This window comes from Pezoporus flaviventris, unplaced genomic scaffold (assembly GCF_033815535.1).
Source record: "Pezoporus flaviventris isolate CSIRO_AGI_PZ_B2104156 unplaced genomic scaffold, CSIRO_AGI_Pfla_v1 ptg000224l, whole genome shotgun sequence".
Taxonomy (NCBI): Eukaryota; Metazoa; Chordata; class Aves; order Psittaciformes; family Psittacidae; genus Pezoporus; species Pezoporus flaviventris.
In genome coordinates this window covers 60,001-86,002 of record NW_026892772.1, presented here as the reverse complement: position 1 = coordinate 86,002, position 26,002 = coordinate 60,001, and the positions used below count along the sequence as shown (strand labels likewise).

Sequence of the window (26,002 nt, the reverse complement as noted above, 5' to 3'; positions counted from 1 at the left end):
CCTGCAAGGGGCTTGTTGGCCTTTCTGGGTGCAGGCGCAGCCTACTCGCAGGCTTTGTGCAAGGGAAGACCACAAATGGGATTTAGTTAACCAAAAGCCCCCTCTAGAACCTGACATTCAGAAGCAGCAAATAACCAGGCAGAGAAGAACAAGACAGCATCTAAATCCTTTTACTTCATCTAAAAGCGTAAGAGGGAGAAGCAGCCAGGCTGGTGTGAGATGTTGTGGCTTCATTTGATGCCCTGATTTGGGGGTGACCACTTGGGACACTGACCCATGGGGATGCTCATCCCTTTGGCATCATGGGGGATGGAAACAGAGGCTGGAAAGGGCAATTTAAGACCTCCAGAGTGCTGGAAATAGAGATACTGGGGACAGGAGGCTTGTGTTGGAGTGGGAAGGGAGAGCCTCATGGGCACAATGTGATATGGGCCCCTTCACCCCACACCAGGAACCAGGGATGGATGCTCTCCCCTTTGAAGGAGGCTGCTGGGAAGGTGAAGATCAGGGATCTCTTATCAGCATCAAAAAATGCCACCTGACCCCTGTCATAGTCCAGGGAGACCTGGACCCTGGTGGGGACCTGGACCTGGTACAGTGGGATGCGCTCGAGGGAGGTGAGAGCCCAGAACTGCCCCTCGCAGAGCCCCATGGACCAGAGCTCCATCCCGGGGCCCTCAGCAGCCTCCTCCCTCCTCCTGAGGGACTGTGTGGCCACCCCGACAGCCCAGGAGCCTCTGGGGGCCACCTCCACCTCCCAGCAGCATCTCCCCACGGTGATGCCCTCACTGCCCAGGACACAGGGGTCGGTGCCCAAGCCCTCAGCACATGGGTCCTGGTGGGCATCATTGTCCCACCTCACACTCCTCCCATCGGATGACACCACGAGCTGGGGATGAGCTGTGGATGGGTCCAGGGTCACCTTCACTGTGAAGGGCAGAGATAGAGCATCAGAGAAAACCAGTATTCCATGGCCCCAGGGACCATGTAGCACCATCATTGGAGGTGCTGGTTGCTTTCCCCATCCCACAGGGCTCAGGAGCAGCTTCCCAAGGGAAGAACAAGCTGGAGGGCAGATGAGTAAGAGACCCTCATCCTTCAGGGTGTTTTGTGCCAAAAGTGTGCATTTGGTCCCTGGCCACCCCGATGTGACAGCTAGAGCCAGTCCTCATGCAGCTCCATTGAGAGAACAGAACCCATCAGCACCTTATGGTGAGGACTCCCTGACTCTTTAGGGGGTTTTTCCTCCCTTCCCATTCATCACTTGGTTCAGACACAGATGAACGGATCCTAGGCTGGGCTCAGCCTTCCCTTGGCCCTTCCCACTCCCTCACCTTCAGGAGATGGGGACTTACTCTTTTCTGGCAGCTCGAACATCAGGATGTCTATGGAGGGGAGAAAAGGAGGCGTGAGTTGGTGTAACACGAAGACAGGGCTGCTCTGCATGCTCAGAGCACACACGCACCTTGGAAGCTCCTCAAGGTCTCCTCCAGAGCAGTGTTTCTGTCCCTGAAATGGCTGATTCTCTTCTCCAGCTCTGCAAGCAGCAGTGGGGGCTGCTGGAAGCTCTCAATTTCAAGCCTAGGAAGGAGGATGGGACAAAGAGGGGAAGGATTCATCTCCACAAAGAGAGACCAAGAAGGCTTTTGTGCACACTTTGGTGCAGCCTTAGATAAACCTGATGCATGGGCAACCATGGGTAGAGCTCAGGGTCCGCGCTCAGGGATCTGTCCACAAAGCCTCTGAGTGATGCCCAACACGAGGTCTAAATCCCTCCCAAATAGACGCTGGGGGAGCCCCATACCTGCTCAAGGTGCCTCTGATGTCCTGGAAGGGAGAGAGGGAAGAGGGAGCTCAGTGAATGGCTCTTAGGAGGAAAACATCTCCTGAAGCAGCAAGAGTGTGGAGCAGGGCACAGCCTGGGCTTGGCTGAATCATGGGGCCCAGATGGTGGTACCCAGATAGTGGTCCCCTGGCTCCTCACCTGCAGGAATCGATTTGTCGGCTGCTGGCTCTTCTCCTCCATCTCTTGGATGAAGGAATCCAGGCGGGAGATCTCCTTTGTCAGGCTGGTGACATTTTCTTCCTGCAGCTTCTCAATGTCCTGCTCCAGGTCTCCCAGCTGAGCCAGCAGATGCTGAGCATGGTCCTCCAGGAAGAGCCGCAGCCCTTCCAGCTTGGATAGGACCCTCTGGCGCTCGGCTGTGGTCTTCTCCTGTGAGGAGGGGATAAGGGAAGGAAAAGGGAAGGGGATTCTATCCATCCATCCATCCATCCATCCATCCATCCATCCATCCATCCATCCATCCTCCCACCCATCCATCCCAAGTAGCTTTTATACAGATCTCTTGATCTGCACGCAGCAGTTGAGTCCCTGGCAGATCTCCAGGCTCTGCCCATTATGCATCATTTGGTTTGGAACCTGGAGCAGGACCCCAGCCCCAGCAGGATGGTGTTGCACCTAAAGCCAGAGCCTGACATTCAAACCCCCCTTACCAAGTATTCCCAGTTCCTCCTCATCTCAGCCTCTCGCACCCCCAGGAGTTTGTCTTTCTCTTCCTTCAGGGCTTGCAGACGGGCCTGAATTTGTCCCTAGGGAAGGAAAAAGGTCTCTGGAGATTCGGCTACCCAAAAAGGGGATTGCACTGTGGTCAGCTCCAGAGACTTGAATTGCACAGAAGGGAAGTTGAGACCTCAGCCCTCCATCCCTGGAGCACCAGATGAGAACTGAGAGAGCAGAAGCACTGGTGCATGCCCTGCGCTGTCATTCTGAAACAGGCTGTGTAGGAAGCATAGAGGGGGGAACACAAGAGTTCTGCCCCCACAGCACAGCCCTGAGTGAGGGCAAGATGTTCCACAGCCTGGTGGTAATGTGCTGCTATAGGAGCATCAAGCCCTGATGGTGCTGGTGGGTGGGAAAAGCCTCATTGTACCTTGTATCCCTGGACAGCATCCTGCGCGGGGAGCATCCTGTGGGACCGGTGTGCGCGGGACTCCCTGCAGATCACACAGATAAAGGTTCCATCGTCTTCGCAGAAGAGCTTGAGAGGTTCCTGGTGCCTCTCGCATCTTTCCCCTTGTCCCGTGTCCCCCTCGGCCGCCTGCGCTCTCAGCCTCCGCGCCGCCTCCAGCACCCGCGCCAGCTCCCGGCTGGGATGCAGCGTCCTCTCCGGTGCCGTCTCCCGACACCGCGGGCAGGAGAAAGGCGCCGTGGACCATTCCCAGCAGCGGGAGATGCAGACGCGGCAGAAGTTGTGTCCGCAGTGGATGGAGACCGGGTCGCGGAAGTACTCGAGGCAGATGGGGCAGGAGGCTTCGCTGGGGAGCGCCGTGGAGGGGCTCGGGGCAGACATCGGGTCCCCCCCCCGATGAGAGCTCTCAGGCAGACGCTGCTTTCGTTTGCCTTCGAGCAAGGGAAAGGCGTTTCCCTTCCGCCTCCCCCACCCCCGGGGGGGGGGGGGGGGGGGCAGAGCCAGAGCAGAGCTTGGCTGGGATGGGGTGGAGCTGGTGGTGGCTCTTGGCAGCATCTCTCGAGCGATCCCTGCTCCCCATGGTCTGTACCCACATCCGGGCAGGAGGAAGGACAGGGAAAGGGAACCCTGTCTGAGGGGCAGACCCACATCGTGGAAAAGGGCCGGGCTTGGGAGCAAAGAGGATGTGGGGAAGGGGCTCTGTGTGGTAAAGGTGACAAAGAGCAATGGAAAAGATGGGGAAGAGCATCCATGGAAAAGGTGTGTTGCTGCAGCAGGAAGAAGAGCAGGGGACAAAGCAGCATCCTCAGTGCAAAGGCCAGACACAGCCTGGGGGGTGGGGGGGGGATCAAACCCAACACCAGCCCCTCTGCACATCCCATTAATCTACATCAGCCTTTAGCTCCAGGTTAAGCAATAAAAGAAGCCTCGAGCATGATGCTGAGCCCCAGGTTTCAGTGTGGGTGCTCATGCACACAACTAACAGCGGATGTTCTCAGATGTGTCACTTCGTTACCCAGCCTCAGCACTGTGCAAAGTCCTGTGTCGTTGCTACAGCTTTGCAAGGGAGCCAGGATGCACAAAAGGCACCTTCACATTAACATTGCTAAGAGGGTGCGTGACCAGCGACTCAAGGCTCAGCCCTGAACCATGAGAGAAGCAGCAGCATCCTGCTCAAAAGGAGAACTGAAAGCAGCAATAAGTGGTTATAGCTGCACATACACACGCAGGAAGGAGTTGCTGGCAGTGGCAAGGAGTGAAGGGTGGGATTACAACCCAGGAAATGATGTTTGTTCTGCATTGAACCTCTTTCCCCCAGGGAAAGGGGAGTTCTCCCTTCATTCCCCATCCCAGAGAAGACCCATTGCCCCTCAGCACTGCAGCTGCTCCTCTGCTCACATTCACCTCCCTTGGGGCCAGAGGCACCGCTGGGGCAGGAAGTGAAACCTGTCCCATCATCCCCACCACCGAGCCCATGGCTGCAGCCAGCCCTGCCCAGAGCTTCCACGATGAAGCCTCCTGCTCCATCTGCCGGGGCCTCTTCCAGGACCCCGTCTCCATCCACTGCGGACACAACTTCTGCCGGGCTTGCATCACCCGCTGCTGGGAGGGATCCGACGGGAGCTTCTCCTGCCCTCAGTGCCGGGAGACGGCGCCGCAGAGGAACCTGAGACCCAATAGGGAGCTGGCGACGCTGATCGCGGTGGCGCGGAGGCTGAGCCTGCAGGCGGGCAGAGCTGGGCACCGGCTGTGCCACGAGCACCAGGAGGCCCTGAAGCTCTTCTGCGAGGAGGAGCAGAGCCCCATCTGCCTCGTGTGCAGGGAGTCCCAGGTGCACCGCGGCCACAACGTGGTCCCCATCGAGGAGGCTGCCGAGGAGCACAAGGTGGGGAGTGTCCGTGCATGGCATGGGCAGGAGAAGGGGACCAGGGTCAAGGGAGATGCCCCATGGGTTGCTCTGATTGAGGATTACCCCTTGTAGCAATAGAACAAGGGGTGATGGGTTTAAACTTAAACAAGGGGAAGTTCAGGTTGGAGGTAAGGAAGTTCTTCACTCTGAGTGCGATGGGACAGTGGACTGAGTTGAATAGAGAAGGTCTGGATGAACCATCCCTGGCAGCGTTTGAGGCCAGGCTGGACTGGGCTTGGAGTAACCTGCTCTAGTGGAAGGTGTCCCTGCCCATGGCAGGGGGTTGGAACTGTGCGATCTTAAAGTCTCTTCAACCCAAACCATTCCATGATTCGATGTTATTAAGCAGGGAAGAATCTGAGTTTGTAAGCGATAAACCTGGATAGGTGGGATGGGGGCAGAGGGATGGACCAGCTACAGGGAGGAAATGCACCACCAAGGTGTTTCTTCTCCACTCAGGAGAAACTCCAGGCTCATGTGCAGGTCCTGAAGGACAGGAGAGAAAAGCTGCTGGGACTGAAAAAGGCTGAGGAAGAGAAAAGCCTGGACCTCCTCGTAAGTATCCATCCCTTCTCTTTTGGTTGTCCCTCTGGCCACGGTGACGGATGAGGAGACACCAGATGTGCCACGGCCCAGGAATGTCCTCTCCATTGGTCAGTGGCCGTTGCCTGTCCCCAGGGCAGGTCAAACACGCTCCCATTCTCCCCATATCCCTGCTGCATGCAGGCTGGGAGCACGTGTTGGGTTTTCCCAGGTTATTGTACATCTTCTTCCTCAGTTACCTCACAAGTGGAACACGTTCCCACATTCCCCCTCCTAATTCCTGCAGGAAATGGGAATCACCCTATGGCCTCTCCTTTGCCTCAGTTTCCCTTTCCCCAACTGTTTATGTATCTCTTCCTTTATTGATCAAAGCATTCAGGGGCAGGGATTATAGTCCATGGGAAATGGAAGTCTTAGAAGTTTCTGGCAAAGGGAAGCCAGAAAGAAGCCTGGAAAAGGCAAACAAGCGTTTTCGTGATCCCCGTGCCTTGGAGCGGGCTCCGGGCTCCAAGTCACCCACAGCCCATCTCCACTGGGGTTCCCCTGCCCCATCCTTGCGTGTGTTCCCTGCAGGAACAAGTGGAAGCGGCGCGGCAGAAGGTTGCATCCCAAGCCAAGGAGCTGCAGCGGTTCGTGGCCGCTCAGGAGCGCCTCCTCCTGGAGCGACTGGCCGAGCTGGACCAGGGCATCGTGAGGAAGCAGGAGGAGAGCATCGGGAGGCTCCTGGGGGAGGTTGCCTCCATCAGTGAGCAGATCCATGAGCTGGAGGAGAAGAGTCAGCAGCCACCGTGCGAGCTCCTGCAGGTGAGGAAGGTCTGAGCCCCATTGGTGCCGCAGCGCAGGGCTCAGAGCAGTCTAAATGCTCCTTTAAGGACACATCTTTCCAAGCTCTCTGGGGGTTTAATAGATTTTCTTCCATGTTCGCAGCACGGCCCAACTGCCCCCGTGAATGTTTCACATCCCTGTTCATATCCCTGCCTGCTTCAATGGGGATGAGTTCATCCACATGGTTGTACATGTGCACATCCAAAACGTTGTCTGGGTTGCTTCACATGCAGTGGAGGAACAAGAGTCACTCACCTCACCTTTAGGCTGTCATGAAACTCCCTGAGCTCCAGGCTCTGCTTAATGGCTAAAACCTCATTAAATGATGCTGCCACAGCCTCACCTCATGCCCAGCAGGTCTGTAAGTGCTGTAGGGCTCATTTTAGACCCACCATTTAAACAGAGCAGAGCCTTGAGGTCACCCCAGAGCCCTGTGGTAGCTGCTTGCTGCTTGAAGCCAGGCTTTGCTGTGATCTAATGCTCCTTTTCTCATCCTTCCTTTGCAGGACAGCAGCAACATCTTGAGCAGGTTTGTGGCTCCTTTCTGGTGATGTTAATGTCCTTTATCTCTGCGGTGGTGACACTGATGGGCTCCAGAACCCCAACAACTGTGACCCCTGTGTGCTAGGGACCATATAGACATACTAGGACCCTGCAAAAGGTGCTGAAGATCAGGGGAAGGTATCAGATGGGATGACGGAACCTCCAGCTCAGCTGCAGCAGAACTACCTGCCCCTGCAGGGCTGAGTTATCCCTCCCTGCCCTTGTGAGGCCACAAAACCCATCAATGTTTAAACCCTAAGGACCTAGGACCAAGCCTTCGTTCTAGTCCTTGTTGCTTTAAAGGAGCCCCCAGATGAAAGTGAGTCACAATGGCCATTATGAGCAAAGGGATGTTCTCAGGAAGGTCTTCCTTCTCTCCAGGCTTGAGAAGGATGGAGCCCAGGAGCCAGCAGAGGCATCGCCTGAGCTGGGGCAGAAACCCAGCACTCCCCCTCCGAAAAGCATTGCCCTCAAGGAGATCCTGATGAAATGTAAAGGTACAGAGAGGACGGGGAGGGGGTGAGGCTGGGGTTGGTCTGTCTGCAGCGGGTCTGAAGGAGGAGATCTCGGCTACATAGAAGTGCCATGGAGAGATGCTTCCAACAGGCCTTGCAGAGCTGTGGCTGTGTCAGCACAGCAAGAGGCACTTACTGGGGTGGGAGAGGGCAGGTTTGCCTCTGGGGGTACAGTAAGTGTTGGGATGCTCATGCAGGGTTGGCATTGCCTTTGGAAATCACCTCTCAAAGGTGAACATCGCAAATATTTCCATGTGGGAACATCAAAAAGGGAGAGCAATGGGAAACCCACGGGTGGCCACGCTCCAAAGCCTTACTTTTACTCCAAAACAATGCAGCTTTCCTACTCTTCCCATCTTACTCATGGGCATGAACCCCTTCCTGAACTGCTCCAGCAAGCAGGAACCGGGAGCTGAAGCATCCCAAGGGCCGGGGGGTTGGGGAAGATGGGGATTCCCATGGGACGGAGCCGCGGCGGTGATGCTGCTCCTGGCTCCATCCGCAGTTACCCTGACGCTGGACCCGGACACGGCGCATCCGCGGCTGGTGCTGTGCGAGGAGCACAAGAGCGTGAAGTGGGGGGGCACCCGCCAGCCCCTGCCCGACAACCCCGAGCGCTTCGACTCCTCCCGCTGCGTCCTGGCCCGCGGAGGCTTCACGGCCGGGAGGCACTACTGGGAGGTGGCGCTGGGGCACGGGCAGGTCTGGGCCCTCGGCGTGGCCAAGGAGTCGGTGCGGAGGAAGGGGCGGATCAGCATTAACCCCAGGGAGGGGATCTGGGCCGTGGGGCAGTGTGGGAGCAAGTCCCAGGCTCTCACGTCTCCCCCCATCCCCATCGCCCTGCCCGCTGCCCCCGCGGTGATCGGGGTTTACCTGGACTACGAGGAGGGGAGGGTGGCGTTCTTTGACTCTCGTAAGGAGGTTCCCATCTTCAGCCACCCCCCGACGGATTTTGCAGGAGAGAAAATCCTCCCCCTGCTCTGCCTGGGCAGGGGCTGCCAGTTCACGCTGTCCCCATGACCCCCCCGTGGGACAGCATCGCCTGAGTGCAGCTCGCTGGGGTCTGGATTCTGGGAGCGTGAAGGATGGAAAAGTCTCCTTCCTCCATCATTTATGTCGACAAGAAGCATCGGTTGGCTCGGGGGGATGCTATGCTCCCCAAAACAACCTGTCCTGCTCTGCTGGTGCATCCGTGCCCATAAACCCCTTCCAAAACCTCTCTGTTGGAGGACAGGGATCAAGCTGAGCCACACACGCACCTCTCCAATGTAATTCAAGGATGACATAGGCAAGGTCTGATCTGATAGAAGGGTACTTTAAATCACCAGGAGTACCTGCATCCCTGGTGAGAGCTCATGTTGGCATGGAGAAATAAACCCTTCCTCAGGCTTAGCTGCCTTTAACCTCTCCTTGAACAGCAGCCCCGGGATGAGCTGTCGGTGGGTGAATGGGGCTGTAAGGAGGAGCCAAGGGGGATGGAGGGTGATCATGGGACCGTTTCCCAGTGGCTTGAGTCATAATGAGGAGCCAAAGGGCATTCTGGAAGCTTGGCTGTAAGGAGCAGCAGATGATAAAGGCGTTCTTGCCAGCCTCCACACACCCCGGTGCATGCAAACCCCTCTGGAAGCTGCTGCACGGCCACAAGCACTGTGTTTGCATGGATGGAGCAGGTCTGCTCGTTCCCTTTGCATATGCAGGAGGATTCACAGCGGGAGCAGCAGAGCCGGAGCTTCTCGGCATGCAACAGCGAGGTGGGGTGCCTCAGGGATGAGCAGCTCCAAACTGGTTCCCAGTAACAAGCTGCATGTAAGGGGTGGTCCTTGCTGGCTTCCCGTCCAAAGCCACCGGGATATGGGCAAATCTGATCATTGAGTGGCTGTGAAATGCCCCATTCCCTGAAGGAAAGCTGTGGGCTGGCTGCTGGGACACCCCTTCTGCTTGAGCTGCGCCCATGTGGGGCTGAGGAGAGGGGACAGGGGCAAAGGACCGAAAATAAACAGGGCAAAGAACCGAAAATAAACGGGGCAAAGAGCTGCAGGAATCGGTCCTGGCCGAGATGTTCAGTGCGCGGTGAGCTGAGCGTGGCCTCCCTGGTGGTCTAGTGGTTAGGATTCGGCGCTCTCACCGCCGCGGCCCGGGTTCGATTCCCGGTCAGGGAAGATGCTTTTTCTCCCCATTCTAGACGCCGTTTTGGGGAAAACGCCTTTATTTAGCGGTGGGTCTTCTTTATAGTTTTCTAGGTGCTGTTTGCTATTCAGAAGTTTTGTTTAATATGGGTAGAGAGCGAGAAGTGTTTTTCCAAACCGTGCAAAAACGCGGGAGAGCTTAGCAAGATGGTATTTTCGGGGAAAAAGAGAAAAGTTGTTAATAATAAAACGCAATACCCCCAGAAAAAATGAAAGGGGGGGGGGGGGGGGGGAGGTGTTGAGGGAAAATGGAGTGTTTCTGCCCGGTTTCGAACCGGGGACCTTTCGCGTGTGAGGCGAACGTGATAACCACTACACTACAGAAACCCTGACGGCCCAGTTTCCTGCGCTGCCCGAACCCTGCCCGCACCCTGCCCTCACATAGCCCTGCAAGGGTCGAGGTCCGAGCCCCAACAACAGCCTCCTTCAGCGGACACTCCCAAACCCATCTTATTTCGGAAGCTGTTTGGCTGATTTTAGGAAAACCAGCGGTTTAACCACCGAGAAGTGCAAGAAAAAAAGGTCTGAATTCTGTCAAAATTAAGCGAAAATATCCCTTTTTGCGTATTTCCCACCCCACGGTGGGAGAAAACATGTACTTAATATTTTGGGGGTATAATGACCCACTCCTGAGGTGGCTTCTGACGGAAGCAGTGGCGCGAAGGGGAAAATGATGGGGTTATAGGAAAAAAAAACAAAACAAAATTCCTGCTGTCAGGAGTGGGATTTGAACCCACGCCTCCACACGGAGACCAGAATTCCCAAGTGCGGGAAGGCAAAGCCTTGAGTCTGGCGCCTTAGACCACTCGGCCATCCTGACGGCGACGAATTTAGATTGGAAAAGGGAATATAGCGATGCTAAAAACCTAAGTGCTTATTAAGTTGCAGGGTTTTTTTCCTTTTGGGGTTTTATGGTGACTGTCAGAGAGGGAGCACCGAGAAGTCGGGCAGTGTTTGAATTGACTTTGAATCGTGGGGGTGGGAAAAGAAAGAACCGCCCAACGTGGGGCTCGAACCCACGACCCTGAGATTAAGAGTCTCATGCTCTACCGACTGAGCTAGCCGGGCGCACGCAGACCTCTATTCTGGCCTTATTTTGATGCGGGATTCGGGAGGTGTCAGCCCCTGTGGGAGTGGGAAAAAACACCTCAGGAGAGAAATTAAATGCTGCGAAATGCTTCCCGCTTGCGTAAATGATATCCAAGCAGCAGAAGACGGAATTCCGTGTGAATTCCTTAGGAAAACTCCTTTATTGTTATCATTTCTTTGTTCCACGCACGTATTGGTACCCAACTGGGGTTAAGGATGGGGATGCGGGCGGGGGAAGAGGGGCTCGTGGTTGGTTTCTGTAGTGTAGTGGTTATCACGTTCGCCTCACACGCGAAAGGTCCCCGGTTCGAAACCGGGCAGAAACATTCCTTTATGTAGACATGCCTTTTTCCTCCTTTTCATGAATTTTATAGACCAATATTCCCCCAAATTCTGGAATGGCAGTGCTTGGGAAAAATCTCTATAGAAAGCACACGTTGCAGAAGGGAATTTGATTTGATTTAATTTAGTCGATGCATTAATTTTTTCCATGGGGATACACTGATAAGTCCCACCAGGAGACAGGAATATTATTCTTGCAGAAATAGCTCATCTGTTTTAATTTCCATGGATCTGGAATTGCCTTTTTCTAGGGAAAAAAAAAAAGCCAACAACGATAAAACACCCAGAAATCCATCAGACGCAGGAGGGAATTTCTAAATTCAGCTTAATTATAGAAAAATTAAAGCCCTTTTCCCTGACCGGGAATCGAACCCGGGCCGCGGCGGTGAAAGCGCCGAATCCTAGCCACTAGACCACCAGGGAACTGGCTCTTCACGCGTATTTTATCAATCCTATCACTTATCTCTGCACATTCAACAGCCCCCAAATCCCATTCCGCCGCCCCAACGCTGCCGCCTCCCAACAGCCCAACAGGAGCCGCTTTTTTCTGTCCTCGGAATTAATCAAACTTAGCAAAAATTCATTAGATATAACAAAATAAATTAAAACCTATCAAATTTAATTAAAACCGTTGGGTACCCGCGTTTCCAGCGCTCCCTGGTGGTCTAGTGGCTAGGATCCGGCGCTTTCACCGCCGTGGCCCGGGTTCGATTCCCGGTCAGGGAAAGTTGCTCTATAATCGCATATTTTGTTTAAAACACGCTATTTTTCCTCCTCGGGGTCCCGCAGGACTTTTCTGGCTCATCCCGAACAAAAGCTCGTCTTTCTCGTCCTTCTCAGTGTGCATGTCCGCAAAAAATACTCATTTTCTAACGCTAACAGCAAATTTGAGGGGAATTTCCTTAGAAAAGGAGTGGGAGAACGTGGAAAGAGAGACCTGGGTCATCCTGTCACCAGTGGGTCACCTCTGTCCCCTTACATGCCGTTTCTGTAGTGTAGTGGTTATCACGTTCGCCTCACACGCGAAAGGTCCCCGGTTCGAAACCGGGCAGAAACATCATTTTTATGGGTTTCTTTTCCCTATCTTGCAGCATTTAGGTCATTCAGTGTAGGGACAGTGACAACGGAGTGTTATTTAGCTCTGGTTTGGCCAGCTGGAGGAGGGACCTTGTCTCTGCCCCTTGCAAAGCAATAGCTGGAGATTCCTACTCCTTTTGGGGCATGTTCATGGTGTGCTTGCTTCCTTAAAAAGCAGTTTTAATGCGGAAATTCTCTCTGGCTATCGAAAGTACCACAGTTTTGTCTCCCTTGGTTATGTCCATTGCTTTGACCACCCTCAAGACATCATGAAGGGTGGCCCAGGTCGGTGTTGGCAAAGGGAGAAGGATAGGTTCTTGTGGTTGGTGGTTTTGGAAGACAAGGGGGGGGGGGGGGGGGGAAGGAAAGCAGAAGAAGGAAAAAAGGGGCAAAAGGATGTGGGAAACATCCCTGGGGAAGGGGAAAATTCCATGAAACAACTTTTGCCCTGAATTCCCACAAAGACGAGCCCCCGGACGGCTGTCCCCAGGTTTCTGTAGTGTAGTGGTTATCACGTTCGCCTAACACGCGAAAGGTCCCTGGTTCGAAACCAGGCAGAAACACTGATCTTAGGGTTTTTTTCTACCTCTCTCCACAACTTGCTTATACAGACGCTGATGTACTCCTGGAAATATAATTTAATGGCTATTTGGGGGAGGGTTTGAGCCGGAGACCAGTGGATGGGATGTGATGGCTGCTCCATCTCTTCTTTTACATCCATAATCTTTCACTGTTTGTTTTCCATGTGGATAGGGAGGAATAATTTGCATTTACCCCTGCTGCCTCAGCATATCTCATCTTTTCCCACCACCAGCCTAGCTAGGGATAAAGAAGACCTCTCTATAGAAGATCCCCGTAGATCCCTACAGAAGAGCCCATGATGTCGCTGCCTGAGCTCACACAAAAGGATACCCCTGCTCCCACTGCCCCTTTATCTCATGTGGAAAGACCAATTGAGGGCACTAATGAGCATTAATTGTCCCACCTCGGACCCCACCCCGCCACCCATGCCTCAGCGGCTCTATTTAAGCTCAGCCCTGGAGCATTTACCTTTTTTAGGCTGTTTTTCAGGAACATCTATGTATGACCATGACTGATCCACCCCATGGGCTGCGTTCCTGGCTTGCCTTCAACCCTGCCTGCCCTTGCCTGGGGTGGGAATTATCCGGTGATGGGGGTTATCTGCCAAGCAAGTAAAGGTTCTTTTGCTGTATGATGATGAGCAACTTGTTCCTGTCCCTGCATGACATTGGTTTTGTTTCTGGGACTCTGCTATTGCTTTCCCTTAGGTGTTTCTTAGCTTCGTTGTTCAGCTCCAGTCCTGCATGTTTTACCCAAAGAGCTCATCCTGCTTTGCTCCAAACCAAGCAATAAGTTTGCTCCCTTCCCCCCAACACGTTCTGCATTCATCCATCCCACGAATGAGCTGCAATCAATAAGCCTGCGTGGAGGGGGAGTCTCTGCAGTCATGCATTCCTGCTCCTGCATGGAGTTATTTGTTCTTGGGACGTGACCTAGAATAGCAGCCAAAATCTCAGGCTCCACACTCAGTTAACCCTCTGAGCATAGCCCGCTGGTGTAGGAACTGTGCAGCTGCTGTCAGAGCTCATTGCTCTTCATGTTTCCATTCTTCTATAAGCTTAAGAGATCCGTGAGCACCGGTTGGAGAAAGAGCCTGTGGAATTCCTGAACTGTGCTTAAACATGTGAAAGGTGCCTAAAAACCAGGAAAACCCAGAAAATTCTCATGAACCCCAAGGATCAGACTGATCCCCTTGTAGCAGCATCACCATCCACAGCTCTGCATGTGTTTTATGCAGAGGTGCCTGTACTCTGCTCCTTTACACCCTTCAATCCCACCCAAGAAACGGAGGAATTGGGGTCTTCTGGGGTGTTTTCCACCCAGTTGAATGCACTGAGCTGAACGCCCCCTCCCCACCTCGCGTTACACCGGGGGTTAAAGGGAAACCTCGCAGCTCCCTGGTGGTCTAGTGGTTAGGATTCGGCGCTCTCACCGCCGCGGCCCGGGTTCGATTCCCGGTCAGGGAAAGGTGTTTTTTGGGAGTTCCTTTCTGTAATTTCGGTTTTAATTCGCTGTGCAATGCGCATAACCCGCATCCCCACGCACAAACACTCCTTTCCCAGCTGTCCAGCCCCAGAGCGCTCCCGGGTGCCGAGTGGGACTTGGCACAGCTGGAGGAATAACCCAGCCCTGCCAGGATGGAGCTTTTCCCGCAGCCTTTTCCCTCCGGAGACGCCCCGGTCCCAACCTCCCCCTCCACCGCGCTGGGGGCACCCGGGTCGCAGCTCACAGGCTGCGCCATCAGCGGCTACCCCAGCGCCCGGCTAGCTCAGTCGGTAGAGCATGAGACTCTTAATCTCAGGGTCGTGGGTTCGAGCCCCACGTTGGGCGGCTGCTTTTTTTCCTTCTTGGCAAAAGTTTTAGGGCTGTGTCACAAAGGATGCAGCACCATGGGTAATGAGGGTTGTATCCCGACAAACCCAGTGGCATACAGGAGTCGAGGTGGGCTTCCTTTAGCTTTGAAAGGTGGAAAGATGCCCTTTTAACTGCCTTCCTCTTTGCCCTTTCCGTCATTTGTTTTAAATTCTCCTTCAACCTCTAACACTGCAGAGTGATTCCGACCTGCTCTCATCTCAGCCCCCGGCATTATGCTATTTATGATTGCTTTATGCAGTCTTTGAGCCTTGTAAACCTCTCCAGACTAGAACTGGGTGATAAAGAGGAGCAAAATCCAGCCCCAGATGAGCAGCACGGTGTAACCTGCTCACAAAGTGCCTGATAAGTCCCAGGAAATCCCCATTCTTTGGTTTAGGGCACAACACTTCTAAAAACGTTAATGTAATACCCTATTTTGTCATGTTTAATGCCATAGATGATGGCATTAAACCACAGGCATCCTTTGTGGTTTAGACCAAAGCCTTTTGCTCTACACCTCGTGTAAGAGCAAGGTGAACAGTGCTCCAGTGAGAACAAGCTCAGCTTTGGCCTGGGCAAGCATTACACCGTTCTTCTCCCCAGGTTATCCAGACCAGGATATGCATTGAACTCTGGCAGGGACCCAGCCCTCAGGGAACCTCCTCCTCTTGTTTGGTTTTGGCTGCCTGGAGCTGAGCTTCATGCTTGAGGACATGCAGGTATCAGTGCTGCCAGCACAAGAGCAGCTGCAGTAACACTGGGTTGGGTTGGTGCAGGTGAAGCCAAAGGACTTGGAAGCGAGCAGGCAGGTTTCTTAGGGTCCTGTCCATCAGCTAAGGCCATAACCACGGAGCTTCACCCCTCCACAAGATGCTGGGCACCGGTTCCTCTGCACAAGGGGAAGTCAAGGAGCCTTGGCCTGGCCCATGTGATGGATGAGGCCGTGTCCATGGAGGAGCCGTGTTTGCCCAGGTGCGGGCAGCTCCATTGTTCCCACCAAACAATGGCCCCCGGTGCCTCTGGGGTCGTTCAGGTCCTGGCTCGGCCCTGAGGAGGGATAAAGGCAGCAGGGACAGGAGCTGGGGGGAGCTTGGACCACGGAGGGGAAGCAGAGCCTGGTAAGGGACCTTCTCTTTGGGATTTGGTTTGTGTCTCCTGGCACCATCCCAACACACCCCAAAACCTCCCATTCATTCGAATCCCCCTGTTTCTATACCCATAAATGTCTGGGTTTTTTGCTGAATCAGCATGAGACGGACCCTTTTGGGGAGAAAAACGGTGGAAATGGGGCATTTTGGGAGCCCGGCTAGCTCAGTCGGTAGAGCATGAGACTCTTAATCTCAGGGTCGTGGGTTCGAGCCCCACGTTGGGCGCTTGTTTTTATTTGCCCCAGTCTGCCTGGGTCTGGGGGCAAGATACTGGTGCTGTGCCTAAGCAAGAGGTGGAGGCATCTTAGGATGTATCTCTACTAATTTTGCCTCAGAAAGGGCATCACAAACCTCTGTTCCCTGAGGGGCTGCTTGGTTTCCCTCCCTTCTAAAGGCTAATCACCGAGGAAACTCATTACAGGGATTAACAAAGCACCCGAGCCATTCTCATCCATAGGTAACGCTGTACTGGGAGACCAGGATCCATCCCTTTTCCCAAGATGAAGGTGCTCTTCGTGGGGCTGACCCTTGCTCTGTGCATTGGGGTTGGTAAGTAGAGGGGGGCATCATTGGGCTCTTGTTCTGTAGAGGGGGGCATCATTGGGCTCTTGTTCTGTGAGTGAAGGGGACACTTGGTCCCTTCCCTGGTGAGCTCCACATCTCCTCTGGGGTCTCCTCATCTCATTGTAGGGGTGTTTGAGCCCCCCCCCCCGGCTCTGCAGAATCGAGCCCAATTTCATCCCCTCTTCTCTGTCTGCTGCAGTTGAGGCTCTTCAATGCAAGGTCTGCAAGTACAAGATCCCCTTCGTGGGGTGCTTCCGGGGCGCGAATGAAACGACCTGTGAGCGGAGGGAGAAATGTGCCATCATCAAAACCTCCCTGGGTACGACGTGGGCCCAAAGCCACCCCTTTCCTTTGGTCAGGGAGGGTTGTGCTTGTCTTTGGGGAGCTAAAAGGGCTCACGGGATGGATGTTGTCATTGACTGGTTCGGGTGGGAAGGGATCTTAAAGCTCGCCCAGTTCCACCTTCCACTGGGGCAGCTTGGCCCAAGGTCCAGCCTGGCCTTGAAGCCCACCCCTGGTTTGTGTTAGCTCGATGCTGCTCCCCTCTAATCACAGCCCCTCTCCCAGGGAAGGTGACCCTTTACTACCAGCAAGGCTGCACCTCTGCCATGAACTGTGGCCGGGAACGGGCATCCGATGCGGAATCCCGCCTGACATCCCGGTATTCCTGCTGCGAGACCGACCTCTGTAATGAGGAGTGGGATGAGGACCCCACAGACTAGCCTGGGGCAGCGTGGTGTGGCCGGTTCAATGCTATGAGCTCTCCAGCTGATCCCAAAGGATTCCCACCCCGCATCCGGATGGTGGGATCCTCTCTGTGTATCTGGCCTTGGCTTTTCCAGCTCGAGCAATAAACCTGCAGGTTATAACCAGCGGCTGGGCCTGGCTCTTGTGTGCTTCCCTTCTCCTATTCCCAGCTCTCCAGACTCAGCATTCCTGGTGGTCTGGAAGCAGCTCATGGCCCCTGAACATAATCCTGCAGCTCAACCCCCAAGGGCAAGCCAAGGTGCTTCCTCCCACTTTGCTTCCCATTCGTTTTCCTGCAGTGCAGGGCTGGGATTTTCATTGCTGGGAACTTTGCATAAGGGAAGCCAAAAGAAATAAGGGATGTGTGTATTTAATAGGTGTTTATTTCACTTGTGCAAAGAAACACGTTTAAGGTTGTATTTTCCTTGTATTTCCCCCCTTTCCCTGCTGTTTTGGATGTCCCAACTTCTCCTTACCCAAAGCCACCTGTGGTCAGTGCAATTTGTCCTGCAGGTGATGTTTCTGCCCTTCTTTGCCCCGAATATGAGCTGGGATACGAACCATTCATTGATGGCTTTGGAGAAGGGAGGAAAAGCTTCGGTCCTGGAGCCCCGTGGAACGGGAGACGGGGCATTGGAGCGGGTCTGGGCTTGGGGACAGGTGGAGGGAGGTGCTGGAAACGTTATCCATGCTCCGGGCAAGGAAAAGCGCCTGGCACAGGAGAGGGGAGAAGAGCCCATGGGAGGAGGAGGAGGAGGGAAGGAGGCCGGAGGGTGCCCAGGATAGATGCAATGGGGGAGGGCGAGGCCTGGTAAGTGAGATGGGAACGGGGGGGGAAGGGGATGTGACACAGGGGACAAGTGCAGCCACCGCGGGCTGGGGAGGAGCAGGAGCTGCAGCAGCACCGAGATGTCGGAAGCATCCCGGGCTCCGTGGGCTGCATCCCGCTGGGAGCCCTCAGCCTCCCGGCTCGGGCCCCCCACCAGCACCTTCTCCACACAGAAGGTGGGACGGTTTGGGAGGATGCCCCTGTCCTATGCCTCTGCTCCCAGGTATGTGCGGTCAGCAATGGGGGGGCTATGGGATGCACTTGTCCGGGTGTCCCGGGGCTGTCTGTCCTCTTTATCCTATCCCCACTTTGGTCTTCTGCTTTTCCCATTGCCCATTCCTCCTGTGGAGGTGCCTCATTCTCTTTCCCTGCTGTTTCAGCATCCCTGGGTAGGGTGTGGGTTTCTCTCCAGCTCATAGGCCACCACCTCGTCCTTTTGCACCCAGTTGTTTCTATGGTGAAAAATGCATGGATGACCTGGGGAAAATGCGTAGTTTGTGTTTGCTTACAGGTGAGGAAAAATGGAAGGTGAGAGAGAAAGCAATTCCCCTTCTATAAGGAGTGGTGTGTGTGTGTATAAACATATTTTGATGTATATGAGAAGAGAGGTGGTTTTTTCCACAATGGTGGAAATGGTGGGCTGCAGAGAAATGCGATTTGGGAAGCCCCCTCCCCCCCCCCCCCCCCAGCTCCATCTTGATATATGGACTTTGCATCCTTGTGTATTCCCTTTCTCCTGTTGCTTTTTATGGCCCCTGTTGAGCCCTGGGGCTCAACCAAGGCATCCGAGTCCCCGGCTGAAGCATTGAGGGCAAAGTGGGTCTCTAATGGGAGCTCAGATGGTCACCTGGACCAAAGCCTGGAGCAACTGCTAAACAGGGCTACGAGCTTGCATTTAGCACCAGGTCAGCCAAAAAGCAGCAGGAGCCAGACCTGGTGGCTGTATCCCAAATGACACCCAAACCGGCCAGAAAGGACAGGGGGAGCCTGGGATTTGCGAGGGAGCAGAGGGCAGGACGCGTTCCCGCTTGTTATCCCCTCCATCTCTGTGCTGTCCCCAATGGTGGGGTCTTTAGCACCGGTTTAAAGAAACCAGATACAGCAGAAGTGACCTCGGAGGCTCGTTCCTGGAAGAGGAACGCCCACAGGGGGCTGGATGCCAGGCATTCATGTTCCTGGTGCAGCCCTGCCGCAACCAGTCCTTGCCTGCAGGAAGGAGGCCATGGCCGCGGTGTTCCTGCCCGGCAACCTCCAGGATGAAGCCACTTGCTCCGTGTGCCTGGAGTTCTTCAAGGACCCCGTGTCCATCGAGTGCGGGCACAACTTCTGCCGGGCCTGCATCATCAAGAGCTGGAGGGAGCTGGAGATGGACTTCCCCTGCCCGCAGTGCAGGGAGGTTTTCCAGCACAAGAGCTTCCGCCCCAACCGGCAGCTGGCGAACATGTCCGAGATCATCAGCCAGTTCACGCTGCGCGGGGCCAAGGGCGCGGAGGAGGACGGGCTCTGCGGGAAGCACCGGGAAGCGCTGAAGCTCTACTGCAAGGACGACCGGAGAACCATCTGCGTGGTGTGCGACCGGTCCCGTGAGCATCGCCCGCACGCCGTCGTGCCCGTCGACGAGGCATCCGAGGAGTACAAGGTGCGTGTCTGTCCCCGCTGCCTCTCCACGCAGCAGGCTCCGTGCTCTTGTGTACACGACGCTCAATCTTCCCGGGGTTCAGAGCCGCTCGATGCAGCCTGGCTTTCCAAAGCCCTGGAAAACCTCCCTCCTGCCGTGCGCTCACGCAATCCCTGCAGCTTGGGATCAAACACAGGGCAACCAGGAGGCTGTGAGAGGGTTTCCTCCATGCAAGCTCCTGCTCAGCAGCGCTGGGCTCGGGCCAAGCCGCAAACACAACCTGCGGGCACCCACCTTATCAGCAGGGCAGCACCTGACGCAGCAAACACTCACGTCTATTCTGGGGCTGGGCGAGCATCCAAAGATGAATCCGAGTCGGTTAAAACGGGGCTGAGGTTTGCTTGTGCCAGGAGCGAAGGCGGGGGAGGCAGCAGGCGATGAGAGCAGCGCCTGTATCCTGCGCTGGCATCCTCGGTCTCCTTTCTGTGTCTGCTGCATGTGTGGGAGCTTGTGCCGGTGCTCGGGGTTCAAATGTGGGTGTCTGAGTTGAGCTGAGCCAGGGCCTGCACCCTGTGTTTCCCTTGCAATCCCTCTTGTCCTTGCACAGCTGTAAAGAGCACAGCAGGGTGGATAACGCAGCGAAGGAAAGGAAGGAACCCCAGAAACAGCCTCTTCTTTCTCTGTTCCCAGGAGAAAATCCAGGGCCGCTTGGATTTCCTGAAAAAGGAGAGGCAGGAGCTGCTGGAGTTCAAAGTGAACGATGACAAGAAAACCCAGGAGCTCCTGGTGGGTGCCCATAGCCGGCGGTGGGGAGGAGGGTCGAGGCTGGGTGGTTATTCCATTTGGAAGGGTTTGAAGCAACATCCTCCTGCCACGAGCTGTGGTGCTACACGTGGCACAAAGGGCAGGGTGTGAGGGTCCGGTTCTGAGGGCCTGGGGCTTGGTCTCGGAGGAGGTTGTAGGTCTCTCTGTGATGACAGCACAAGGAGGAGCTGGGTGTGGGCAGAGATAAGGAACAGGTCACAGGGAGGCAGGAGCTGGGGTTTACATGAGAATAGAGATGCCTCCAGGGAATGATTCCAGGTGGGTTCCTCTACACAGCCCCTTCTCCCAGTTTGGGTGGTGGGACCAGCAAGTGATGACAGGGGCTAAGGAAACCTCTTGGTCTCTGATCCTCACCTCTGCTTTAAGTGCTGATTAACTCCCCACCAAGATAAAGGCAGATAAACAGAGATAAAGGCAGGTAAAGGAAGCCTGTGCCTAGTGTAGGAGAGAAAACCCACCTAAGATCTGCTGCCCCAGACATGGCCTGGTGCCTCTTCCCTGCAGAGAAGGCTGTGGGGATGCAGCTGCAATGGCTGTTTGTGGCCTTTGCTCTCCATCCCCATCCGTCACGCAGCCCCCCATGCAATGACGCCGGTGGGTGCCCCATCCCCACCCAAATCACTGCACCAGCCTGACCCCCTTCATCTCGCTGCGTTTGCTGACCAGGAAACCATCGCGAGCGAGCGGCAGAAGCTGCTCTCGGAGTTCGAGCGCCTGCGGCAGTTCCTGCACGACCAGGAGCATCTCCTGCTGGGGCAGCTGGAGAAGATGGAGAAGAACATCGCCAAGAGGCAGAACGAGAACATCACCGACCTCTCCAAGGAGATCACGCTCCTCAACAAGCTCATCACGGAGCTGGAGGAGAAGATCCAGCAGCCCACGCTCGAGTTCCTCAAGGTGAGGGTCTGGCTCTGATATGAGCCTCCAGGGCTGAGGAAAGGCCTTTCTCCATCCCTGTTAACGTGGTTCTGGGTCCTGTTAGAGGTATTTTGGGGATAAATGTGCTTATTCCCCCCATCTTCAATGAGCAGTGTCTGGGATGCACCATGAAGAACACACAGCAGCTCTGGCTCAGGGGCATCCTGGATGTGCTCTTCGTATCCAATAGCTTCTAACCCAATTTTCTTCCATGACGTTGGACCTTTCAAGCACCTATAAATTCCCATTTCGAGGTGTTGAAAGCTGAATTAGACCCCCACAAATAGATTCTTAAAGCAAGCACCTCCTTTGTGAGCTGGCCACAGGCCTTGCAAACTCATCAATGTCCACTCCTCCAGGCTTGGAATGGAGCTGGAATATGGAGCACATGGAGCTGGGCTCAGCAGGACAAGGCTCCTCGCCAGGTTTTACAGTCCTGGCTGCAGGGGCTTGGCCAGACCCTGAAAGCAGAGCTGTGTTTCAAGTCCAGATGAGCCATTAACCAAGCTGGAAAGTATGAGGGGGGGAGCAGATGGGCTCCAGGTATTGATTGCACTGCAAAGAAAGAAGCTGGAGCCCATCCAGCCCCTCCTTGTTACCCAAACTCCCCTTTGCAGCTGAAGTGGGGCTTGGAAAGCAAACCTGAGCTGCCCATCCCAGAATCAAGTAGTCCTGTCCCCAGCCCCATGGCAAAAGGCCAATAGGGATCTTTTAAGTGGCCATGTGTTGATTGTTCTGGTGCCCGCATTGATCCCTATGGGGTTAAACTCCCTCCGAGGCAGCTCTGTCAACATTTGCAGATGGTTTCAGGGCTTGGCCATGGGTGAAAGCTGGTTCCACGTGGTCTTTGCTCGGCTGCTGCCGTTGCTCACAGCCCTGACCTGGAACAATGCAGGAGCTTCGGCTTTTAAAGCCCATGCTGGAAAACCTCATTCAGCTCCAGGGCCCTTTTCCACTCCCTGGGCTTGGCTTTGAGTCACGTCCAATGTTCTCACCGTGGTTTATGGGTTTTGCACCTCCCAAACTAAGCCACATCATGATACTATGGGCACAAAGCTGGACTGTTTGTATATAGCACTGTTTGGAAGGCTTGGTCCCCCCCAGAAGTGAGATTTGGAGGGACCATGACCTTCCAAAGCTGGAAGCAAAGATCTGAGGCACGGATCCATGCTTATTGTTGCAGCCATAAAGGATGAATGTCTCAGCTGGGTTGAATGGGGAGATGTAGCACATATTGCACAAGGATTTCACCCGGTCTCTCTTCTTCCTTTCTAGGATGTAATGAGCATCATAAGCAGGTATGGAGCTCTCTTGCCCCCCTTTCATGTTTTCCCCCCTCCCAACACTGTTTGGAGGTCAGTGCTTGCAGTGCAGATGCCAGAGGAAGGCACTGTCAGCTACAGATGGGAATGAAACAGGGGAATAGGAATGATTTCCTTATTGCTTTCTCTTCTCCCTTTGCAGGAGTGACGATGTGAAGTGCCAGAAGCCTGTGCCCGTGTGCACGGACATGAAGATGCACATCTGCAACTTCTCCCTCAAGACCGTCGTCCTTGAGAAGGTCCTGAAGAAGTTCAGAGGTACATGGGGAGGAGCCCGGGTGTTTGAAACAGACCTTTTCCAGGCGTTGGGATAAGGGATGAGGAGCGCTGGGGATGCTGGGGATGCCTCGAGGTCCCTGACCACAGCACTGGAATAGGAGGATAGATCCTGTTGGAAAGGGCTTCTGGGGATGTGCATGAGCAGGAGATGTGCTGACAGCCCAAGAGTTTGTTAAAGAGGGAAAACCGATCCCGACCCATCATTTTCAGCTCAATAGCCTCCAGTTTTCACACCTTGGATGGCTGGAGGCCGGGATTCCCAAGGCAACCCCTTGCAGTAGCGCGGCAAGGCCACAAGATGTTGCTGGGGGATTCGGGGAGGAATCAGGGCCGGGTAAATGAGGTTTAACCAAACCCTGCCTTCTCCTCATGTCCGGAAGCTTCCGTTATTTAAAGCTTACACAAACTGACCTTTATTTAGCAGGAATTTCCCCATTGCGGGAGCTGGTGTTGCCCCATCCTCAGCTCTCACTACCTGCCACCTCCCCTGCTAGTGCTTTGATGTGTGTAAAGGTGCCTGAACGGGGGGGGGGGGTGTGCTCTCTTGGTGTCACCATTGCCGTGTTTTGTCTTTTCCTTGCAGACAACCTGCGAGATGAGCTGGGACGAGGTGAAAAAGGTAAAGGGAAAAGCTTTCAACCACAGCACCCCGGAGCAAAGATGCTAAACTGGGGCTGTGTTTAGCAAAGCCAAAGAGAGGGGTGAGGAAAGAAGGATAAAACCAGAGGACAAGAGGTTTCCTCTTTTGGGTTCATTTCTTCTCTCCCCATGATGTGCAAAGGCAGTTGTGGGTCTCCCTTTAGGGCGTCCTGAACCAGCTCTTGGTCCTCATTTACCACAATTTGCTTTGCTGTGTTGCCCTTCACCTTTACCTGATGGTGAGGATGTGAAAAGGGTGAGGCGGATGCTCATCCCATCCCTTTAACTGGGACCTTCCTCACCCACCTCTAGAGAGAAGGAGCATGTTTGTTAGCGCCTAAAACGAGTCCTCTTATAGTACCTGGAAGCCTCAGGCTTCCTGCAGAGTCAATGGCGAGAGGAGGCCTCTCAAGCACCTCCGAGCCAAGCCAACGTTGAAACTTGGCTTTCCTTCCCCACAGGCTGCCCGGGGAGCTGAAGAGGAGCAGTTGTTGAGGTTGGGATGTGGTGCTTGAGGTTGGGAATTGCTTCACCCCCCCAGCTCAGGCTTTTCCCTGTCCCCATTCTCACTGAGTTACCCCTGTCCCTGCTGTCACCAACAGAGGACCTGACCCTGGACCCCGACTCCGCAAACCACCTCCTCATCCTCTCCGCCGACCTCAAGAGCGTGCGGATGGGCTGCAGGAAGCAGGAGCTGCCCGACAACCCCAAGAGGTTCGACACGAACTCGCGCGTGCTGGCCACCACGGGCTTCCAGTCGGGAAGACACTACTGGGAGGTGGAGGTGGGCGCCTCGGACGGGTGGGCTTTCGGGGTGGCCAAGGAGTCCGTCAGGAGGAAGGGGCTGACGCAGTTCTCCCCCGAAGAAGGGATCTGGGCAGTGCAGCAGAACGGAGGCCGCTACTGGGCCGTCACCTCGCCCCAGCGCACGCCGCTGTGCCTCAGCCAGAAGCTCACTAAGGTCAGGGTCTACTTGGATTATGAAGGGGAAGAGGTTTCCTTCTACAACGCCGAGAACATGCAGCACATCTTCACCTTCAACGTGGCCTTCCAGGAGAAGGTGTTCCCGCTCTTCTCCGTCTGCTCCACCATCACCTACATCAAACTGTGCCCGTGAGGCGTCCCCGAGGACCCGGCTCCGTGATCTTCACTGGATGAGCACAAGGGACTCTGGAATGAGCCGAGCAGCCCAGTTCAGCTGAGAGATGGGAAACCAGGCAGGGAGGGGAAACCATCCCAGCCCCTCTTGCTGGGCTCTGAGAGAGGTTATGAGTGTTCCAACTGGAGTTTCTGGCTTCTTCCCTCCTTCCTCCTGCTGGGAAGGTCGGTTCCCAGTGAAGGGGAGTACCTGGTTACTTATTCCAGCTGCTGCTCCTAAAATCTGGGATAATAATGTGCTCCCAAGGCTATTTTTGTGATGTTGACGTGAAGGTCTGAGCCCTCCCAGGCGGTCTAAAACCCAAGGCCACCAAGATCTGACCTGTCTTGGAGTCAAGATGGGGTTGAAGAGATGCTGCGAGCTTTTTGTTGCCCTCTCCATCAGCTTCCAGTGCTTCATTTTCCTGTGCAGGGCAGGAGGGAGGCATTGCTGCTGCTGTGGGGAAGGCTGGGAGGTGCTTGGTTTCCTGTGGAGCAGCACAGGTTCGTGTTGCTCAGGTGTGTTTGGCCACTGGACATGAGTAAGAGCCACGTTTCTGACGCTGGTGCTCCTGTGTCCTCTCTGGGGCCCTCTCTGTGTTTCTTAACCTCTTCCAGTAACCTACAACCAACAGGAGCCTCCCAGTCTGTTCCTAGCCCATGTGCTGGCAATAAAACGTGAAGGTGCTACCTGCACTGGTCTTCTCCTGTTCCTTATTCCCAGCTGCTGACAGGCTGGAGAACATCAGAAGTGTGGGTTGAAGGGTTGTCCTGCTTGGAATTTAAGTGTAAAGAAAGACTTTAAGAGAAAGCATGTATGTGTGTGTATATAGATATATATGGGTGAAGGCATTTATATATACTGGGACGGTTTGTTCCCCCCACATCTGTTTATGTTAAGCACAAACCCAACATTTGCATATTCCTCAGACTGAGGAAGCTGAAGATCAAGCCTGAGTCAAGCTTTACCTTGAGACAGCATTAGAGGGGAGGGATGGCCATCACCCCTGTGTCGTTGCAGCAGCAATATGGAGCTTTCCTCGCTGTGATTTGGCCAAACCTCCTCAAATAAAGAAAGGGAAGATGCTGGAGGTGCCAAGGGGTGCAGGGTAGGGACTGACCCCAGTTTCTGGTGTTACAGGGGGGTAGGTACACAAGCACCAGTGGTTTCTGGCCGTGCCGTGCTCCTGCTTGTCCCTGCGTTTAGCGGAGCTGCGCCAGGCCGGTGCTGGGACAAGTGTTGGGGGTGATGGAGGTTTTGGGGCGATACAACCGGTCTGGGGGTTCCCCCTGGTGACCACAGCACAGGCGGGGCTGCCCATTGAGGCTCCATAGCTCAGGGGTTAGAGCACTGGTCTTGTAAACCAGGGGTCGCGAGTTCAAATCTCGCTGGGGCCTGGGGCATTTTCTGTGCTTCCTTTTTTCGTTTTCTCCTCAAAATCATTTTCCACCTCCGCCGGGAGCGGGAGGAGCCGCGGGCGGCAGCCGGGGGGCGGCGGGACCGGGATCAGGACAGAGCCGCTCCCGGCACGGAGATCT

At 54.8% G+C, this 26,002-nt stretch overlaps 3 protein-coding genes and 13 non-coding genes across 17 annotated transcripts; 11 read left to right on the top strand and 5 right to left on the bottom strand.

Moving 5' to 3' along the window:
• Window positions 1-154: 154 nt before the first annotated feature.
• Window positions 155-3,392, bottom strand: LOC133262779 (zinc finger protein RFP-like). Of its 2 annotated transcripts, XM_061442291.1 has the most exons (7): window positions 2,934-3,392; window positions 2,497-2,592; window positions 1,985-2,215; window positions 1,805-1,827; window positions 1,466-1,581; window positions 1,356-1,385; window positions 155-927 (listed from the first exon to the last, which is right to left on the bottom strand). In XM_061442291.1, the coding sequence occupies exons 1-7, from the start codon at window positions 3,351-3,353 to the stop codon at window positions 410-412; spliced, it is 1,434 nt and encodes a 477-aa protein (XP_061298275.1). In that variant the 5' UTR covers window positions 3,354-3,392; the 3' UTR covers window positions 155-409. The 2 variants fall into 2 exon arrangements, with proteins under 2 accessions (XP_061298275.1, XP_061298276.1); XM_061442292.1 differs by lacking the exon at window positions 1,356-1,385.
• Window positions 3,393-4,083: 691 nt separating this feature from the next.
• On the top strand, window positions 4,084-8,696 carry LOC133262780 (E3 ubiquitin-protein ligase TRIM39-like). Its single transcript, XM_061442293.1, has 6 exons — window positions 4,084-4,857; window positions 5,341-5,436; window positions 5,998-6,228; window positions 6,756-6,778; window positions 7,174-7,289; window positions 7,813-8,696. The coding sequence occupies exons 1-6, from the start codon at window positions 4,447-4,449 to the stop codon at window positions 8,325-8,327; spliced, it is 1,392 nt and encodes a 463-aa protein (XP_061298277.1). The 5' UTR covers window positions 4,084-4,446; the 3' UTR covers window positions 8,328-8,696.
• Window positions 8,697-9,394: 698 nt separating this feature from the next.
• On the top strand, window positions 9,395-9,466 carry TRNAE-CUC (transfer RNA glutamic acid (anticodon CUC)). Its single transcript has one exon. It is a non-coding gene; the product is annotated as a tRNA-Glu (tRNA).
• A 281-nt stretch (window positions 9,467-9,747) lies between these two features.
• On the bottom strand, window positions 9,748-9,820 carry TRNAV-CAC (transfer RNA valine (anticodon CAC)). Its single transcript has one exon. It is a non-coding gene; the product is annotated as a tRNA-Val (tRNA).
• A 385-nt stretch (window positions 9,821-10,205) lies between these two features.
• Window positions 10,206-10,313, bottom strand: TRNAL-CAA (transfer RNA leucine (anticodon CAA)). Its single transcript has 2 exons — window positions 10,276-10,313; window positions 10,206-10,251 (listed from the first exon to the last, which is right to left on the bottom strand). It is a non-coding gene; the product is annotated as a tRNA-Leu (tRNA).
• Window positions 10,314-10,488: 175 nt separating this feature from the next.
• On the bottom strand, window positions 10,489-10,561 carry TRNAK-CUU (transfer RNA lysine (anticodon CUU)). Its single transcript has one exon. It is a non-coding gene; the product is annotated as a tRNA-Lys (tRNA).
• A 274-nt stretch (window positions 10,562-10,835) lies between these two features.
• TRNAV-CAC (transfer RNA valine (anticodon CAC)) lies at window positions 10,836-10,908 on the top strand. Its single transcript has one exon. It is a non-coding gene; the product is annotated as a tRNA-Val (tRNA).
• Window positions 10,909-11,275: 367 nt separating this feature from the next.
• Window positions 11,276-11,347, bottom strand: TRNAE-UUC (transfer RNA glutamic acid (anticodon UUC)). Its single transcript has one exon. It is a non-coding gene; the product is annotated as a tRNA-Glu (tRNA).
• A 231-nt stretch (window positions 11,348-11,578) lies between these two features.
• On the top strand, window positions 11,579-11,650 carry TRNAE-UUC (transfer RNA glutamic acid (anticodon UUC)). Its single transcript has one exon. It is a non-coding gene; the product is annotated as a tRNA-Glu (tRNA).
• Window positions 11,651-11,908: 258 nt separating this feature from the next.
• On the top strand, window positions 11,909-11,981 carry TRNAV-CAC (transfer RNA valine (anticodon CAC)). Its single transcript has one exon. It is a non-coding gene; the product is annotated as a tRNA-Val (tRNA).
• A 510-nt stretch (window positions 11,982-12,491) lies between these two features.
• TRNAV-AAC (transfer RNA valine (anticodon AAC)) lies at window positions 12,492-12,564 on the top strand. The gene has a single exon. It is a non-coding gene; the product is annotated as a tRNA-Val (tRNA).
• A 1,413-nt stretch (window positions 12,565-13,977) lies between these two features.
• Window positions 13,978-14,049, top strand: TRNAE-CUC (transfer RNA glutamic acid (anticodon CUC)). Its single transcript has one exon. It is a non-coding gene; the product is annotated as a tRNA-Glu (tRNA).
• Window positions 14,050-14,340: 291 nt separating this feature from the next.
• Window positions 14,341-14,413, top strand: TRNAK-CUU (transfer RNA lysine (anticodon CUU)). Its single transcript has one exon. It is a non-coding gene; the product is annotated as a tRNA-Lys (tRNA).
• Window positions 14,414-15,737: 1,324 nt separating this feature from the next.
• TRNAK-CUU (transfer RNA lysine (anticodon CUU)) lies at window positions 15,738-15,810 on the top strand. Its single transcript has one exon. It is a non-coding gene; the product is annotated as a tRNA-Lys (tRNA).
• A 1,499-nt stretch (window positions 15,811-17,309) lies between these two features.
• Window positions 17,310-24,559, top strand: TRIM7 (tripartite motif containing 7). Its single transcript, XM_061442287.1, has 8 exons — window positions 17,310-17,948; window positions 18,938-19,364; window positions 20,034-20,129; window positions 20,835-21,065; window positions 22,362-22,384; window positions 22,551-22,666; window positions 23,271-23,306; window positions 23,929-24,559. Exons 1-8 carry the CDS (start codon window positions 17,806-17,808, stop codon window positions 24,441-24,443), a joined length of 1,587 nt encoding a protein of 528 aa, XP_061298271.1. The 5' UTR covers window positions 17,310-17,805; the 3' UTR covers window positions 24,444-24,559.
• Window positions 24,560-25,788: 1,229 nt separating this feature from the next.
• Window positions 25,789-25,861, top strand: TRNAT-UGU (transfer RNA threonine (anticodon UGU)). Its single transcript has one exon. It is a non-coding gene; the product is annotated as a tRNA-Thr (tRNA).
• Window positions 25,862-26,002: the final 141 nt, after the last annotated feature.

Coding starts and splice junctions, on each gene's coding strand:
- LOC133262779 (XM_061442291.1), bottom strand. CDS start 3,353: ATGTCTGCCCCGAGCCCCTCCACGGCGCTCCCCAGCGAAGCCTCCTGC. Junction 1,582..1,804: donor ATCAGAGGCACCTTGAGCAG/GTATGGGGCTCC, acceptor CCTCCTTCCTAG/GCTTGAAATTGAGAGCTTCC. Junction 1,386..1,465: donor GACCTTGAGGAGCTTCCAAG/GTGCGTGTGTGC, acceptor TCCCCTCCATAG/ACATCCTGATGTTCGAGCTG.
- LOC133262780 (XM_061442293.1), top strand. CDS start 4,447: ATGGCTGCAGCCAGCCCTGCCCAGAGCTTCCACGATGAAGCCTCCTGC. Junction 5,437..5,997: donor AGAAAAGCCTGGACCTCCTC/GTAAGTATCCAT, acceptor TGTTCCCTGCAG/GAACAAGTGGAAGCGGCGCG. Junction 7,290..7,812: donor GATCCTGATGAAATGTAAAG/GTACAGAGAGGA, acceptor CTCCATCCGCAG/TTACCCTGACGCTGGACCCG.
- TRIM7 (XM_061442287.1), top strand. CDS start 17,806: ATGTCGGAAGCATCCCGGGCTCCGTGGGCTGCATCCCGCTGGGAGCCC. Junction 17,949..18,937: donor TCCTATGCCTCTGCTCCCAG/GTATGTGCGGTC, acceptor CCTTGCCTGCAG/GAAGGAGGCCATGGCCGCGG. Junction 22,667..23,270: donor GGTCCTGAAGAAGTTCAGAG/GTACATGGGGAG, acceptor TTTTCCTTGCAG/ACAACCTGCGAGATGAGCTG.